This window comes from Amblyomma americanum, chromosome 9 (assembly GCF_052857255.1).
Source record: "Amblyomma americanum isolate KBUSLIRL-KWMA chromosome 9, ASM5285725v1, whole genome shotgun sequence".
Taxonomy (NCBI): domain Eukaryota; kingdom Metazoa; phylum Arthropoda; class Arachnida; order Ixodida; family Ixodidae; genus Amblyomma; species Amblyomma americanum.
Genome location: NC_135505.1, coordinates 110,426,430 through 110,444,818, shown reverse-complemented (window position 1 = coordinate 110,444,818; position 18,389 = coordinate 110,426,430). Strand labels below are relative to the sequence as shown.

The following is an 18,389-nucleotide window of genomic DNA, read 5'->3' as shown; positions in this document are numbered from 1 at the left end:
ACAGGAGAAGGCACTATAAGCAGAGAAAAAAAGCAAGATGGCATACAAAGCACACCTGCATCGTGAGAACAGTCACATGCAATAAGCACAAGGATGGAAGAGCCGGCACGAAAGTTGGGCAACCACGGCTTTATGAGGATCAGCGGCCAGCGAGGGAGCGAGGAGCATTAAAAAGCTATATCACAATCGATGACCATGTTATGGCGTGACAGCAAGTCCGAACACACAATGATGTCGTGAGAATAGGAACCCTTACAAATTTTTTTTAGACATACTGTATATGGTCTATAGACTGTCCATAGACTTCTGTCTATACAGTCTATGGACTTTTTATAGGCAACCCCTAGAGAACAGTGTATAGACAGTAAAAATCCTGTAGACAGTTTATAGACAATCTATGGATTTATCGCCATACACTTTTAGTATACTTTTGTCTATATACAGTCTATAGACTATGCATAGACAAAATAAATATCTTTAGGAAGGCAACAGAGTCTATAAGAAGTCTATAGACTGTCTATAGACCATTTTTATAAGGGAAGGCAAAACGATGAACTAAAATGTTTATAGGACGCCCTGAACAGAGCACGCTGCTGACAGCTAAATTTATTGCTCTTGCCGTGCGCACCGAAAGACCAGGAAGTGACGTCGTCACTTTCACTAATCAGCGGGAAAGTGTGGTGGCGGTGAAAATCTTTTTTAATTTTCAAAAAGAGAGTTTTGGTGGACAGGGGGAAACTGCCGCACCAGTGTCGACAAGCGCCATAGCAGCAGTATTGTCCTCGACCTAAACGTCGAGGTGGGCCTCGGATGGAGAAGGCAGAACGGTCAGGTGAAAGAGGCGACGGGACGGCTGGCACTGAGGGCTGATTCCGAGGAGGACAGTAGCCAGAAACTTGGGTGGAGAGGGGAGGCCCTGGCATAATTCGAGGGCAGTAACAGGCGACATGAGCAAGCAGGTAATCTGCAAGATGGGGAAATTGTCAGCAGTACGCCAGGAATTGTCGAATTGACGGACTTTCAACATTTGTTAGGTGCTGCTGAGCGCTGCCTATCAAGTCGCGTCCCTTCCGGGAGCACATGCCACGTGACTTTACCTGCCCAACCCGATGATCGGTGCCCACCGCTCCTCGCTACGTCAGGCCAGGCGTGAATGGCGTGGAGCAGACTTCAACGTGGAACGTGGGCAGGCTCAGTGGTTAGGTGCTCGGCTACTGATCCGAAATACCCGGGTTCGAACCCGGCCGTGGCGGCCGCATTTCGATGGAAGCGAAACGCAAAAGGCGCCCGCGTGCTGTGCGATGTCAGTGCATGTTGAATATTCCCAGGCGGTCGAAATTATTTCGGAGCCCTCCACTATGACACGTTTTCATTCCTTTCTTCTTTCACTCCCTCCTTTATTCCTTCCCTTACCGCGCGGTTTGGGTGTCCGCCGATATGTGAGACGGATACTGCGCCATTTCCTTTCCCCCAGAACCAGTTTTCAAGTTTTAATGTGTTCAGCGGAGTGATGAATGGCGAAATTGTCGAGTTGCGCGAGAACTGGTCATAATTTGCTGCGCCACTGCAATGACTTGCATCGCGTTTTCGAAATTTTAACAACAAATATGGCTATTACTAACAACCAGCTACCTAGCTCTAACTGCAACCAGGAACCTAGCTTTAGTAGTAAAAAGCTAATTATTAGAAACTAGTGAACCAATTTACTAGTTACTACTATTTACGGGTTTCCGGGCGTCAGTAAACACTGGTATTGCAGTGGCGGCAAAACATACCTTTACCTCAAAAAACTTATTTTTGGGGATTATTTAGTCTTCCCGGAAACACAATGTATATGGCTGGGACCGCATGAGGGCGACTTGGACGGCTTTGTTTAGTGGATGTGCCCGCAGGCAGTCAAAGTGAGCGCAGTGTAGCTCAAATGTATAACCGCCGACCATGTGCTTTGGGGTGAGCTTAATCTTTCTTGATTTGTGCCAAAGGCCAACTTTGTCCAATGGCTGCAACACGCTGTCGCGTCCCAATCTTAAAGACGAAGCTTAAGCGTCCTCCGATGTGGAAGCAGTTGAGCGCAGCCGCCATGAATCGAGATAAGTCTGGTGGCATCGCAAAGAAAATGATAAAGCCATGTGGCTGATCAGCGCGGGACGTCACTGTGTGGCGCCACCATCGTTCGAGGGCAGCGCTGTCCAGGCAATATTTTTCGCGAATGTTGCACGAAAGATAGTCTTTGACTATGATTACACTCCTTTCAGATTGGCGCATCATCGGGGTTGCGTGCCCTGACCGTCGAGCAAGACCGTTTTTACAACTACCATATTATAAATTCACTGGCGTACGTGACACGAACTTCAGTACCGAAAATGAAACATTTCAACAGAAATGAAGCTCTATTTTCCTCAGAACACTCTAAGTACTGTGGGCATCTGAGTTGGCTCAAGTAAAGCAAACTTAAGAATGTATTGAACACTGACCACTCACGGTCGAAGAAATTTAAATTGTTTTAAACAGCTACCCATAATACAGAACGATATGCCTGAGTTCCAACAAGTTATGCGCTTTGCACAACCGTGAGGAAAGCTGGTACATGTCTCGCGCCCTCCACTAACTCCAAAATACACCGGAAAATGCGTTTCTCTAGAAAAGACGGACGGCCACCAGGGGGCCAGGGAGTGCGGACGTGACTCACGTCGGTTCCGTGGAAAGTTGGTTTGTCTGGTGGAAATTGTGCCGATTCATGGAATAATTGTTTGCCATCACCTGTGGAAAGTCACAAGGGTCATCTGGGTGACATTTTCATGAGCGTGAGTGGACGTTTGAACATTTTATGGCCTTTTTGTGTCGACCATGTTTCCCGCCCAGCTAAGCCGACCGCTAGCGGTAAACGAACGCGGCGGCTCGGCGACCGCCGAAGCCCCCGGCTCTCGCTTCGCAACGCCGTTGCATGACCATGGAGGTGACCGTAGAGGGTACGGAGATTACACCCGAAGAATTGAGAACCTCGGATTGGATCACTAAAGTGGGAAAACATGTTAAAGAACTGCAGGACCTCACGAGAGGCGAACGGCGAGGAGGCAAAGATGGAGACGCCAGATTGGAACGCGGAGCCGAATCCGGAGAGGGCAAAAAGATAGCGGCGGAGGTGAACGCCGCATATAAAAAGCTGGGGCAGAAGAACGCCGAGCGCTCAATTGCGTCGTACCTTCCGCGTTTGCCAGCTAATGACTACAAGATACTTATTCGGCCGAAGAATGGGCTGGCGCTCGCGAAAGTTCCGACTACGAGGTTGAGTGCGGCGGTGCGTATGGCAGCGCAAATTCCATGGGTCAAAGGGCAGGACAAGGATGTGCTGATTCATAACGACAAACAATGCACCCTGATTTTCTGCACCCCAGACATGGACACTGTCTGGAAGGTGACCAAGATTAAGTCTATCCATATCGACGACGACGAGTACGAAGTCACAGCGTACCTGGCGCCGCACGAGGACTGCGGGCGGGGTGTGGTGCACGGCATCGACCCGAAACTGACCATAGAGGAACTGACAGAGGCCTTCGGCACCCCGAGGAACCCGCCGATACTTGGCGTTAGGAAGATGGGCAAATCCAGTTCGGCGATCGTCATCTTCAAACACGAGACAGTGCCGAGGTGGGTGTACTGTTACGACGTACCCCTAAAGTGCGTGCTCTACAAGAAGCGGTACGAGGTGCGCTACCGCTGTGGCGAGCTAGGACACAGATCGGACGTATGTGTCAGCGCCCAAGTTAAGTGTCTGGGATGCGGAATCATAGCCCCACCCGAGGATCACGTATGCGAGCCCAAGTGTAAATTGTGCGGCAAAGGTCACTTGACAGCAGACCGGAAATGCAAGGAAGCTTTCAGGACCTCTTATACGATAAAGAAGAGGCAATTGGAGGCCAAGCTGGCTATGGAAGTCATGGAAGAGGTAGCGCGGAAGGCGAAGGAGACCGAAGTAGGAAGGAGCCGGTTCGAAAAGCATCAAGGGAGATCCAGGAGTCAGTCAGGAAACCAGAGCGAGTCGAGAGGGAGATCAGAGTCCTTCCCGCGTCTACCGGATCTGCGGGAAGCGGAGAAGCAAAAGAAGGCCCAACCCGGGACTGCGGGCCCCTCCGGAGGCGCTGTCGTCAACAACCCAGCGAGGCCCAAGTCTCCGAGCCGAAAGGTGGGTTGGGTGAGCGAAGCCTCCCAGGATAAACGCGATGAAGAAATCTTTCAGATTAAGGAAGAAAATCGATTGCTTAAGGCACAGCTCGCAGCGATGAGCAAGCAAATTGAGGAGCTTAGAATAGCGCTTAAGCCTAATGCAGCGCCTGCGAAACAATCGCAGATGCCACAAAATCCAGTTGTAAGAGCATCAGAGGAGCAGGGTGCGGCTCAGCCGCCGGCTAAGAAGAGGGCGAAGGAAGTAGAGAAGCCCATAATAGATATGGACACAGAGAAAGTGATAGACATGAAAATAGAACAATTGGAGGCAAAATTTGAGGCCAAATCTAGACAGGACAATGAATGGCGCAAGGCTTTTGAAGAACGCATGTTAGGGATGTTCCAAACCCTCTCAGAGCAGCTGCATCAACGAGATAACAGTGTCGCAGAGCAAATACATCAGAGGGATAATAACCTCACTGAACAACTTAAGGAAGAATTTGCGGAAAGGGACCGGGCGTATGAACACCTCACCCAACAAGTACTACGAAACCAGATGAATCAGCTGATTGGAAATCATGGCTCACAGATCCAGTAAAACCACCGTTTGGCAATGGAATTGTAGAGGTTTCACGCGCAAGCGTGCTGTCTTGCAGGAATTCCTGAGGAACGGGGACCGACCGGAGCTAATAGCACTACAAGAATGCGGCAGAAAAGCAAAATTGTCGGGGTACAAATCATACGTAGGCGAGGGTGAAAACACGCAGGTGGCCACCCTAGTCAAACGAAACATCACGGCGGTGCAGCATAACATCGGGAGTACACAAATAGACCATGCTCTCGTAGAACTGATACCGCGAAGAAAGAGAGAAAGTAGCTTGTTCGTATTAAATGTCTACAGTTCTCCCAAACAAAGGAAATGTGAATTCGGGGATCTCTTCGCAACGACGCGACGTAAGATAAAGAACAACCCGCTGTTGATCGTGGGGGACTTTAATGCTCACCATTCGGCATGGGGATATAAACAGGCTTCAATCAAGGGCAGGAAATTGTGGGACGACATACAGACTCATAATCTGGATTTGATAACCGACCCGCTGCAACCCACAAGGAAGGGAAATAGTATCACGAGTGACACAACACCTGACCTCACCTTGACGGGGAGCGGCACTAGAGCCACGTGGTGCAATACAAACGAGGATCTGGGAAGCGATCACAAGATCATAGAAGTGGTGGTAGAAGGAGGCCCGACAATTCCCGGGAAACGGAAGGTAGAGGCCGTAAATTGGGACGCTTTCAGGGCACTCAGGGACAACCCGGCTCCCGCCTCTGACATTGCGGAATGGAGCGATGGGGTGGTACGGTCTGCTAAAGAGGCCACCGAAGCGGTGGAAATCGAGGGGGACAACGAAGCCGTAGACAGGAGATTAATAAATCTCTGGAGGAAAAAGAAAGGGTTGGAGGATCGACTTCGACAAAGGAGATGGGATCGGAATATCAGGAAACAGATAGCGGCTTTAAACAGAGAAATTGAAGAGCACGCAATCGCACTCACGAAGCAGAATTGGGGGAACGTCTGCGATCAGATGGAGACGAATATGAGTACCGCACGAACGTGGCGACTTCTTCGCCACCTCTTAGATCCGGATAGCACAAAGTCAGCGTCCAAACAACAGCTGGAAAGACTGGCGCATCAGTTTGAAGGCACTAAGAAGGAACTATTAGAAGAAGTTCGCAACAGGTACATAAATCCCGCCGGACCCGAACCCCTCCCGGACTATGAAGGGGGAGAGAATTCGGAATTAGACGCCCCGCTTTCCCTGGCAGAAGTCAGAGCGGAGATTAATCGCCTGCGGACTAAGTCAGCAGCGGGGCCGGATAGAGTGAGCAACAGAATGCTTCGTAATTTAGACGACAGGTCCATCGCCAACATCGCAACGTACATGCAGGAGTGCTGGGAGAAAGGGACGATACCACAGGAGTGGAAACTCGCAAATCTCATTTTCATTCCCAAGTCGGGGAAGAAACTGGGCCTCGAGAACCTCAGGCCGATATCGCTCACCTCCTGCGTGGGTAAGCTTATGGAACATGTCGTTCAGACGCGGCTCAGTAGGTACATAGAGGACAATGGGCTATACCCAGACACCATGATCGGCTTCCGACCAAAGCTGTCGGCATGCGACGTGATGCTGCAACTCAAGGACCAAATTATAGATAAGCAAACCCGAGACACGAAAGTGATTGTGGGGTTGGATGTGGCAAAGGCATTTGACAACGTGAGGCACGTGTCTATCTTAGAGAATCTGAACTCACTAAATGTAGGTAAGAGAGTGTATAGTTACATCAAGGACTTTGTTACGAACAGGAAAGCCACTCTCAAGATAGGGGAAGACTCCATCGAGGACATTATACTTGGTAACACAGGAACGCCGCAAGGCTCGGTGTTATCACCGACCCTCTTCAAACATTGCGATGTTGAGACTCCCCGAACTGTTGGCGGACATTGAGAATTTAAACCACACAATATACGCGGATGACATAACATTATGGATAAATAAGGGGAGTGACGGACAAATTGAAAGCTCTCTGCAAAAAGCAATTGACATCATTGAAGAGTACCTGAAACCCAAGGGACTTAAATGCTCGGCCGAAAAGACGGAAGCACTGTTCCTTATGCCCCCTGGAAAACGGCGGCTTCACCAAAAGCACGAGGCAGACATCCACTTGTATGTCAATGGCGGAGAGATCCCCGCGGTTGAGAGTATCCGCGTCCTCGGGCTAAGGATTCAGGCGAATCGGAAGAATCATGAAACGCTTGCTAGGTTAGAAGCTAGTGCAAATCAGACGTGTCTTATCAGAAGTATAGCGAACAGGCACGCTGGGATGAAGGAGGCGAATCTCTTGAGACTCGTGCAAGCCTTCGTAATCAGTAGGATAGTGTACGTGGCACCCCACCTGAAACTCAACGGAGCGGAACGGAACAAGCTCGAAATCATTATCAGGAAAAATGTCAAGGTCGCACTCGGCCTACCCCCGAACACATCCACTGAGAGACTTATGAAGCTAGGGGTCTCCAACACTCTCGCGGAGCTCATTGAGGCTGCCCTTACCGCTCAGCATCAAAGGCTACTCGGTTCTGAAACGGGGAGGAAAATTTTAGAGAGATTGGGCTACGAGCCCAAGCATGAACATGCCCGCTCACGAGACATACCACGACAAATCAGGGACAAGATTAAAATCCCTCCGCTGCCCAGAAACATGCACCCCGCCTTTCACGAAGGCAGGCGCAAAGACAGGTCAGAAGCATTACATGCTAGGTATACAGGTCGACAGGACGTCCTGTATACGGACGCTGCAATATATGAGAGCAAAGCCGCACACGCGGCTGTGGCGGTTAAGGAAGACGGAACCCCGGTGGCGTGCTGCACAATCAGTGGTGTCAAGACAGTAGAAGCTGAGGAAGTGGCGATAGCCTTAGCCGCCAGCCAAGGAGGGGTCAAGGTGGTCATTAGCGATTCAAAAAACGCTGTGAGAAATTACGAATCGGGGAGGGTGATGGAGACTGCCATCCGTATATTAAGCAGGGAAGGAGGACCCAGAGAACTGGTTCTGCTCGTTTGGGCACCAGCTCACCAAGGACTTAAAGGGAACGAGGAGGCTCATTCGGTCGCCCGAGGTCTCACTTACCGGTCGACCCCTGGGACCTCCCAAATCTCTGGAAGTACAAACAGCACAGAGGATATGCGCGCATACCAGGAAATCACACAATACTACAGAATAAATCGTCAGATTTATCCGGGAGCGGACAAAACGCTCAATAAAAAAGAGGAGGTTCTTTGGAGGAAATTACAGACAGGGGTTTTTCCCAACCCAGTACTCTACAGCAAGTGGCATCCTACAGTATTCAGGTCAAAGTGCAAATTTTGCGATCAGCCAGCAAATTTGGTCCACATGGTGTGGACGTGCCCGGCTTAATATGATAGCTCACGCACTATAGAATCCTGGGAGGCTTTGCTCCGCAGCCCAGACCCCAACGTCCAGCAAGACATCATCGGTCAAGCCCTTGCTGCTGCTGTATCCCAAGGGATCCCGGCCGACGGCTAGGGCCGACAGGGGAGATGGACTTCTCTCCTGGCGTTCATTGACTGGTGTTACAATAAAGTTGTTTCTCTCTCTCTCTCTCTAGAAAAAGATTTAATGTTTTCGAATTTTCTCTAAGATAGCTCAGATAGTGGCGCTATTAAATGCTAGTCTTTGTATTTGTCTGGCTTTTAAAGGCACCTTGCCGCAAAAACCCTAGCCAGAAGTTTATAACGGTCATCAGCAACTTACATCTGGCGCTTTGGTCCTCAATCAAAAAGTTCATAAGTAAACTAACAGTTCTTAACTAATTATTCACTCAGAAACAGTAAAAATATCGAAACAGTACTTTTGATGAACGCGAAGTAAGACACCTGGGTGCCAGTCAGATCCATTGTGCCATTTTCGCCTTAGGTTACGATTACTTCGAAATGTCTAATAAAAATTACAGGATTGCACTGAAGTCCGCTTAAGAGCGGAAATGCGAAAGCCTCTCCCTTTTCTCTCTTCCCCCTTCGTTTATAATTGTTTATTTTTTAAATTTTTTTCATATATTTTGTAATCTTTAAAAGTCTGATGGCTTTTATTTATTTATTATTTTATTTTTTGTTTTATTGATTGTATTCCCGCAATAATTTTAAAAATTTTGTTACCACCCACACGCTGCAGCTTGTTTGCCCATGACTTTGACAAATGCATTAACTAATTAATCACAATTTTTGTTGTCAAATCTAAGTACAGCATATTTTTTACACACTAAGTATTTTTTCACCAACACATGTATTCACGCAAAATGACGCTTCGGATGAAAACATTTAAATCATTCGATTAATTTTTTAATTAACTAATTACCATTGGTAAATCTCAATAATGTATATTACACATTGATTAACGTATTACCCAACACCATTAAACTTTTTGACTTTCATTCATTGTGGGGGTTGACTTGCGGAGATAAATACGTTCTCTCCACTCAATCGCGGCTGACACGGTTCAAAGCCGCCCTGACCCCACCCCGTGATCGCGCACGCTACCGAGCGCTCGCCGACCACGGCGGGCCTTGCTCTGAGGGAACAATGGAACGACACATTGGCTGACACAAACAGGCATTTATTGCTACAGCAACAATAACGCCAGCTAGCAACATGGTACGCTAATGAATCAAGGTCGTCCGACTCACCAGCAAGGTTCCGAACAAATGTTCGCCCGCACTAGGGCAACGGATATATACTCCGAAGGCCCGACGGGACGAGTACGGGAGCCTGTCTCCCCGTCGCTTCCTCGCCCCTCCGGCGAAGAGCGGAGCCGTGAGCGACACGTCCGCCCGCGCCGACCATCCCAGCCGAAGCTCCCATCTCCCATGCGCGGGCTTCAGCAGTCTCCCGCGCAGCGACGCTGGCGCCCTCCCTTGCCAGTTAACGTAACTGACAAGGGAATGCGCTCATCCTCGGGGTGAGACTGCTGCTGCACGGTGCCTCGCGGGAAAGCAAACACAGGGGGGGGCTGCAGGGCAGGTCCCCACATCATATGGGACGACGTTATCATGCATGCCGAAAAATTCTGCTTATACATTTTGCTGACACGTTTTGCCGACAAGACATAGCTATATAATGCTTTCGCATTAACAAGTTTTGCCCGCAAACATGGGAAAGCAATGGAAGGCGAATATGTAAACTGAGTACTATTTCTCACCGAAACGAAATAAAGAGGACATGCGCGCAGTCACTGCACGTCAAGTTAAAAAAATATGCATTCGTGGTTTCCGATTGTCACGCCGTATAATATCAGTAAAGAATCGCCTTCTATTGTGCTAAACCACTGGGCCCCATCAGTCGACACGGTGCAGCAGTGTAGCCGGTCTTCGCTTCTGTCAAGAGGTTTCCAACATCGTTACCCAGAAGCTTCGAAATGAGCACGACACTTTAACAGTGTCCCGCTGCCAAGAGAACTGCTGTGGCCAGAGGAGGCTGGAAACTCGCGTTGTTACGATAAACTCTATATTTTACGGTCTCACTCATATATTCGATGTCAAGAGCTCGCGAAATCGGCCAGAAGAGTTTGCTTTCAGTAAAGATACAACGCAGCAAAGGCTACAGGAACAAGAATAGTTGATAACGGCCCAAGAACCTCGTCTCTATCCGCAAAACTGATACAAATGCGAGGCTAAAGCTGTATGCCCATCTTCGATGAACAGTTCGGTATCAGGAGCTTGCGAAATGTCTTCCACAGGGGTAAGTTAGCGGAACGACGTGTGGTTATTTCTCACGTAAAACAGTCAGCTGTTGTCCTACTTTCTTTACAGGTTTATTATAAGAAACGCACAGTGCACGCGGATGAAAAGAATGGTTATCCAATGCAGGCCCACAGCAAGTAGCGTATGCAGGCCATCAGGTTGCGCTGAGCTTAAGACAAATACTGAAGAAGAAAATATTGCCGCGGCGCCGAACTGATTCCATCTCCATGTCTAGCTCTCTCTGGCCAAATGTTTGAAAATTGGAAAATTGTAACACACTGTTAGATAATATTGAAGGTAATTGTCTCTTAATCTGATATGTAACAAGATATTTCTGTTAAAGGGTTTCCATCGATCGCATCGAAGAGTTAAGACTGTCACAGAAAACCAATGGGGATCGCTTTTGATGATATAGCAAAAACATGAATAGAAAAAAATATACAAGACTGCTGTCGGCTGATCAGCGGATATGTTGATTGTTATAGCGAACTCTTACATGATATGAAAAAACTGCGTTCATAAACGGTTTTCCTCTTAAAAATGTTTTTGTCCACAATTGTGTGTGGGAAGTGGCGTTGGAAGTCCCACGCCTATTTTTATTAATTGAAATAATCAATCTGTTTGTGAGGAATTATTTACTTCTGTTCAAACACTAAGCACTCATCAGACTGCGACTAGTTTTGCAAGTTTTGAAAATTACTTGTAGTCAGCGGTCGCTTTCAAGATTCTGTGTTATCCGAGCGATTTCAACGGTTTATTAGGAATCATTACGTGCAACTTTGGTCAAATGTTTAGGGAATCCCCCAAGGTGGAGTAGATTTGTAATAAGGGAGTAATTGGTCATTGGCATCCACCCAAGCGCAGCCATAGGGTATACTTCGTTCCTACTTCGAGTTATTGATCAATTCCCTCTCTCCCTACCATAAGTTTGCCGACCCGGTTAGCTCGGTTGGTAGAGCGACTGTTCTGGTGAAGCGGTGGTCACGTGTTTGAACCACGGACAGGGAGGAATTTTTTTTTAACTACAAATGTTTTGAGAAAGCTGTATAGCTTTCCTTTGTAGCCGTATGCCTGCGCTTGGTTGGATGCCAATGAGTAATTACTCCCTTACTGCGTGCAACTTTAATCTGTAACGATTCGCCGATAATATGAATTGCGAAAGTTGGAGCGAATAAGTCAGACTGAGCCGCCAACCTCAGTTGCAGCATATCCTTCTAATTCGGGGAACATTTAAAACAGGGAATTTCCTTCCAGGATACGGGATTCTCAATTTTACAGAGGGTAAAAAAAAATGGTGGACGGTTATGCCTCGCCTTTACGCGAGAGCGTGTTCAAGTACACAAAGAGACATCGCTAAGTAAAAGGCCACAACGAATTCACTAGGTACACTTTTATTCAGTTCAAACCAAGAGAATTATATGGCTAGAATGAGTTTGAACAGTAGTGTCCTCACTCTTAGTGCTGTAAGGTTCATTGCCTTTTTTCTATTTCTTTGTTGCTCAGATGTGTATGGTAATGGTGTATTCGCTATGCGCTCCTGACTGTTTTCTCGTGCTTCCTTGCTTATGTGCGTTGATTTCCAACTGTTTTCTTAACGTTTGTAGATACCTCATGTGCATAGAACATGGCATTATTGCTATAAATCGTATGTTGAAAAAATAAAAGCCTTCGCAGCGTCTTCTACGCCTGCTCGCCTCGCAGTCTTAAGGACATGGGTTCGATTCCTCGTGTGTTCATAATTTCGTTCTATTTGGACGTCATCGTGTTACAACGTCAACAACGCCGCCACCGGATTTTCTGCGGCATGGGCTCTTTAACGCTGTCGCGTGAACACTCAAGGCCGAGTTCACTGAACTTCGACAAAAGGACCCAGGTACAGCTACTAGCGCTATCATCAAATACTTTCTGGCACAAATGTCGACGGGAGCAGAGAGACCGTTAACTTTTTACTGTCGTTGGCTTCACTGTGCTCACAGTAATCTAGAACTATGCTCTCAAAGCGGGCATGACGATTTAAGAAAGGAAACAGGATACGAGGCAGCAGCACCGGTACCAGAACTGATAATTCACAGCGAGCGTTCTGTCGCTGCATCATATGCAGACCGCGAGGGAGGAAACACATCCGCGATTGTCGCCTTGACAACCGGCGACGAGTTGCGAAGATAAGAGCGAGCCTTGTGCGGGACCCGCTTGTGCTGCAGTTCTTTCAGTCGGAAGTTGCTGCGAACGGTGTAGTACGCGTCTCGGAAACATGCGGTACACGCTGGTCGGATTTTCCGCGGAGTTCGATTGGAAGCCCCTGTGCTTTGTGAAGCCTATTCCACCGAACAGGGTGTGCGGTGGGTGTGGTCTGGTGCGCCCGAAGACAGCGTTGCTCCCGTGCGGGCACACGTTCTGCAGCTGCTGCTACGAACAGTGCGCCAAAGAAGGACTGCACGTCTGTCCTTTCGATGGCTACGAGTGCGAGGACGAAGATATCGAATGGAGGGAGTTCCCAGTCGACGAGCTGCGCAAAAGAGAGGTAAGCAAGGACGGAAGCGGGCGTTTTTGTATCGATATCGCACCGTTGCACGGATACTGTTACTGCATGTGGAGTATGCGTCGCTGGTGTCGTAGCATATCGAAAATAAAGTGCCCCGCTCTCATGGTTCCGAACGAGAATGTAACCAGGATGAGCTTAAATAGTAAAGACATATTTGTCAGGGGTCTTGCTTCTCGCATTTATATAAACATGCAAGGGTAGCCAGGTGTATCTCAGGGGAACCGGCTACTTGTTTTTCACCTGGAAAATATTGCTCAGAATTGACTACATGATAGAGATTTTTTAATACTCAATAAAATATAAAAAGCACGGCATTAGTAATGTGAACAGCCAATGCCGGGAAAGAGAGCCAGCTGTTTCAGTTTAAAACAATAAGCAGTCGATCACTGCTGTGCAAAGGCAGGTCCGTATGTGGTTTTACTGAGAAAATATCCCGTCAGCGATCGCATAATGCACGTTGGCATGACAGCCAAATTCTTGATGACGACAGGGGCTAGGATGTCGTAACTGCAGTGATAGTTTCATGACTTAAGCAACGTGGGAGGCGTTCACAGACAGCACTGTTGTTATTGCTTCACTGCATTCTGTGTTCAAGAGAAAAGTGTAGAACAGCTGTACATTACCGGTACTCACCTACGGGGCAAAGACATGGTCGATAACTAAAGGGTTCAGCTCAAGTTAAGGACAACGCAGCGAGGCATGGAAAAGAAACTGATTGGTGCAACGTTACCAGACAGTAAGATGGCAGAGTGGTTAGGGAACAAACGCGGGTTAACGACATCCTTGTCAAAATCAAGAGGAAGAAAGGCTTGGGCAGGGCATATAATGCGAAAGCAGGATAACCGCTGGTCCTTAAGGGTAACGGAGTGAATTCCAAGACAAGGCAAGCGTAGCAGGGGCCAGCAGAAAGTTAGGTGGACGGATGAGGTTAAGAAGTCGCATAGGGCGGGCGCAGCTGGTAAAGGATAGGATTAATTGGAGAGATCTGGGATTAGCCTTTGCCCTGCAGTGGGTGCCAGGCTGATGATGATGGTGATTATGCGTTGAGTTCCTACTGCTTCGTGCTGACGTTTCCTACGCTCTCGCCCAAGCGCGGCCCCCTAGCCCGACTCTCGTCCGAGACGGGAGTTCCCGAAGGTGAACGTTCGCCCTTTGCGCGCAGTCGCCGCTCTCGTTGATGCTAAGACTTCGGCGTCCGCCGTTCCTCGGTGTGGCTACGCAGCCGATCCGCAGCGAGCGCAACTGGATCTTGTCTACGGGGAGCCTCGAGAGCGCGACGATAGGCCTCCGAATCGCCCGTAGGAGCGCGGCTCGTCATGTGCTGGCGCCATGCGCGCGCGCGCCGGTTCTTCGGTTTATTTTGTTTCTGAGGCCACCCGCCGAGGGAAGTTTGGTTTCGCGCGCTGTCACAGCAGTGTGCATCCAATGTGCAGCCCCTCCGGGGTAGGGAAAAACATAGAACCGATTATATCGGCTCACGGGGCCGATGACCTTCGCAGCTGCGATAATGAGCGGGTCGGGAAGGGGGGGGGGGGTGGAATGGTTGCGCGCATGGAGGTTTTCACGGCTAGCCCAGCAGCTTGCGATTGAAACTTGGTTAGAAATTGGTTACTGTGGAATGGAAATGGCGCAGTAATTTTCTTGCATCTCGGTGGACACCTGAACCGCGCCGTAAGGGAAGGGAGAAAGGTGGGAATCTGAGTTATTGACCGCCGCCTAAATGAGATCACCCGAAAGCATGGTTATTCTCTCCGTCGTACTGGTGACACTTCGGACTGCCTAAAGGGGGCTGAAATTTTTTCTTCGCTCGATTTATTCTCATTGTACCGGCAGTGCCCGTGCCTGCCGGAGATACAAAAGAAAATGAAAATTTGTTTTTGATGAAGGAAATGGCTGAGTATCTGTCTCATATATCGTTCGACACCTGAACCGCGCGTTGGGTCAGAGATAAAGGAGGGAGCGAAAGAAGAAAGGGAGAAAGAGGTGCCGTAGTGGAGGGCTCCAGAGTAATTTCGACCACCTGGGGTCCTTAACGTGCAGTGAAATCGGACAGCACAGGGACCCCTTTGCGTTTCGCGGCGGCCGCCGGATTAGTGCGTAATTCGATGAGTTCAAACACCGAGCAAAATCGTCCGTTGTCGATTCCCTCGTTGTTGTTTTTTTTTTGAAGCGATGTTTATTGCCTCAGAGCATAAAAACTATGTGCGAGATGATTAAGATGCTTAAAGAAATGAAAATAGGTGGGCTGATTTAATGAAATCAAGAAGTGAACGATGATATGGACCCTGTGTCCAGGTGATATAGCAACCCAGATTGCCCAGTGAGAGTCCCATTGCCGCCAGGTGCCGAATTCTCGTCGGCTTCATCGTCGGGCAAACCAACAACAGGTGGTGGATATCCGCCTCACAGTCTCTATTCTTGCAGACTGGACACCCGGGGCCGGGATATAAATCTGAAATGCGGCCACTTGCGTGTCACAGCTGGAGTTAGGGCAACCCCGACCCGTATCCTCCGAAGCGCAACCTCCTCTCCACGGGTAAGACCACGGGGGAGGGTTACCGCACACGGGTGGATTAGAGCACGTGTGTGGCGCCGGAGGTGTTCCTTTCTTGTTAAAAGGAGGGTGGTGTCATCCAGAGTGAGGACTCGAGGCAAAGACGAGGTGGGGGTCGAAAGGCGGGTCGCAGAATGTGCGCGGCTTTGTGCGCTCAGGAGGTCACGCGGGACCCACTCAATACGGATTTGCTGCGGGATGCGTGCCGCTAGACGATGGATGTCTTGACAGATTTCTGGGGTGCTACTGACTTGTCGTTGTAGGCGGGTGACGTGTAGGGCGTCAGTGCGGATGACAGTGCGGGCCGTGGGTAGCATGGAAACGGCGGTCACACAGCAAAGTGCCTCTTGAACTGCAAGCATCTCCGCACAGAAGGAGGAAGGAGGTTCTGAGAGGCGAAACCTGGAGTTTTTGTTCAGAGCAGGCTTGCAAGGACAGTAAACTGCCGTTGTTGTTTCGCAGGCCTGGACGCTTGCGTCAACATACATGACGATGGAGCCATGCGGAAGATTGGCGTCTTGCTCTGTAATTCGGTCTCGAAACGACGATGCCGCGCGAGTAGATGATGGGCGACGTAGATCAGTTGGCCTGTTGTCGCTTAGCTGCACAAAACGCCAAGGAGGAAGAACTGGCGGGGGCGGCTGTAGAATGGAGTGCGATGAGGCATATACCCTGAGTGCACACGTTGTGTGTGTAAGGCTTGACTTTAGACGGCGAGCATCGCGTCGTTGCTGCACCAGCTCATCTAGTGTATTCAGCTGAGCATGTTCTTGGAGTGTCACGATCGGGGTAATGCGGGGAAGGCAAGTGATGACCCTCATTGCCTTTCGATTAACAGCTTCTAGACGATATCATTGAGCCCTCGTCAAATGCTGGAAGTGGGCTTGGTAAACGAGGCGCGGTTGCACAACCGTCCGTACCAACTGACGTGCAACATGAGAGCGGGCTCCGCCTGTTTTAGGAGCAATGCGTCTAATCAGACCCAACGCCTGAATTGCTTGCTTTTTAGCCAGAGAAAGCCAAGCAGTATCTGTTCCTGACTCGTGTATTGTCAAGCCCAAGATTTTTACGGTCGAACTTTCTTGAATTGGAGCTCCGGATAGAAGGAGACGAATTGGTGTTGGAGCCAGTTTACGGCGCCCCCAGCGGTTGGCGACTGACACGAACGTGGTCTTGCTCTCTGAAAGCTGCAGACCAATTGAAGAAGCAAAAGTCGACGTAATATATATGGCTGATTGTAGGCCTGCTGCTTGAGTCATCAGGTCGTTGTGAGTGCTCCACACCGTTATGTCATCAGCATACATTAAGGACTTAATCTCAGAGACATCATGTTAATGGTGGCGAGGAGTTGAGGCAGTACAGCGGAACTTAATTTCTTGTAAACCTCGTACGGAATGGAGTCCGGACCGGGCGCAGTCTTCCGACGGGCCTCGGGAAGCTGTCGGGTCTCGGGAAGCTGTCATGTCCGCTTGTCGGCGAGCAGCCCACAGGTTAAGCAGACCCACATCCGGCGCCAGGCGATTCACGTCCGTCCAGGTGACAGCAGTAGCCTTATTCAGCGCAGTTTGTAAGCAGTCTACAAGTAGTATAGATGATTGCAGAGAGAGATCTTCGACGGTGGTGCGAAACGTGTCCCAATTGACCACAGAACACCTACGGCGTAATCGGCCGGCCCTTGATGGATGGAGACCGATGATAGGATGGTGGTCACTACCACAGCAGTCTGGCTCCAGGTGCCACGTTGGAGCCCCGGGTCCTGACCACCACGTAAGGTCCGGAGCATATGTTGGACTGCGAGCATGGCGCACAGTCCGCGTTGCTGAATCTGGATGGTTGAGTAAAACAAACATCGCATCCGCGAATGCGTCCCGCACACGCCTACCACGGGGGCTTGAAATGGGGTACCCCCAGTCCGGATGAGGGGCGTTAAAGCCACCACCGACTAAAACAGACCACCATGGGTGCTGTCGTCGTAGAATTAATAACCACCCCAGATTAATGCGGGAGGAAGCTCCACCGGCGGGTCTTACATAGTATGACACGACCACAACAGTTGCCTTGGGAAGCTTCACAGCCACGGCGACTACCTCTTGATACGAGGTGCACCAGTTTTCTAGAGAGAGGCGAACTTGAGGAGAATGCGCATCAACGTACACCGCCGCCTTTCCCGGAGGGGGAACAGTGTGCACACGACGGTCGTCCATTGAAGGAGACATGTATCCATTAAAGCCCGGAATGGATGGCAAGTCACTGGTTTTCTGCAGTAGCAGAGCCCACACCTGGAGCTTGTTCATGCGAAGTCGAGATTTGAGCTCTCCCAGCTTTGTGGAGAGGCCTCTGCAGTTCCATTGGAGCACACCAGAACTACGTGTACTCGACACTTTCGATTAGGCTTCCAAGCGTTGTAATAGAACTGATGCCAGGTTAGATACAATCGGAGGAGGGATGTTGTTGACTTATCCTGCACTGATGCAGAAGACCTGGTAGAGTTGGCGAAAAACGCATGAGGGCTGGACGTAGTCGAAGGCGCTGCAGCGTTGATTAATGTGGAGTGGGATTCCACTGGTTGTCTGCGGCGAGCAAGCAGTTCACGGCGTTGCCGTAGCTTGGAGACCTCGGCTAAAAGGCGTGCAATTTGGTCGTCAACTGCTGCCATGTCCTCACGGTTCCAGTATGCTGTGCTTTTGTGTAGCTAGAAGGCGACGGCGATTCTTGCGCACTTTATCACTGTACGACTGTTGGGCAGGGGCTGCAGGTGGATTGGGCTCAGAAAGCTCCGGCCAGTCGTGTTCATCCCACTGAAGAGCCGCAAACCT

General features: G+C 49.6%; 2 protein-coding genes across 3 annotated transcripts in view; both read left to right on the top strand.

Annotated features, from left to right (window-relative positions):
* LOC144104055 (TNF receptor-associated factor 6-like) overlaps nt 1-18,389 on the top strand; it is a 53,020-nt gene that overhangs the window by 28,413 nt on the left and 6,218 nt on the right. The window contains exon 1 of one of the 2 annotated variants that reach the window (XM_077636838.1): nt 12,692-12,998. The exons of the other annotated variant lie outside the window; for it this stretch is intronic. Coding sequence (XP_077492964.1) covers nt 12,729-12,998 — 270 coding nt within the window. The 5' untranslated portion in view covers nt 12,692-12,728. Of the gene's footprint in view, nt 1-12,691; nt 12,999-18,389 lie in introns of those variants that run through there. 2 annotated transcript variants of the gene reach the window in all.
* LOC144105340 (uncharacterized) lies at nt 2,951-5,275 on the top strand. Its single transcript, XM_077638484.1, has one exon. The coding sequence runs from the start codon at nt 2,951-2,953 to the stop codon at nt 4,760-4,762; it is 1,812 nt and encodes a 603-aa protein (XP_077494610.1). The 3' UTR covers nt 4,763-5,275.

Bases quoted from the DNA above. Each gene is read 5' to 3' on its own strand.
- LOC144105340 (XM_077638484.1), top strand. From the start codon at position 2,951: ATGGAGGTGACCGTAGAGGGTACGGAGATTACACCCGAAGAATTGAGA.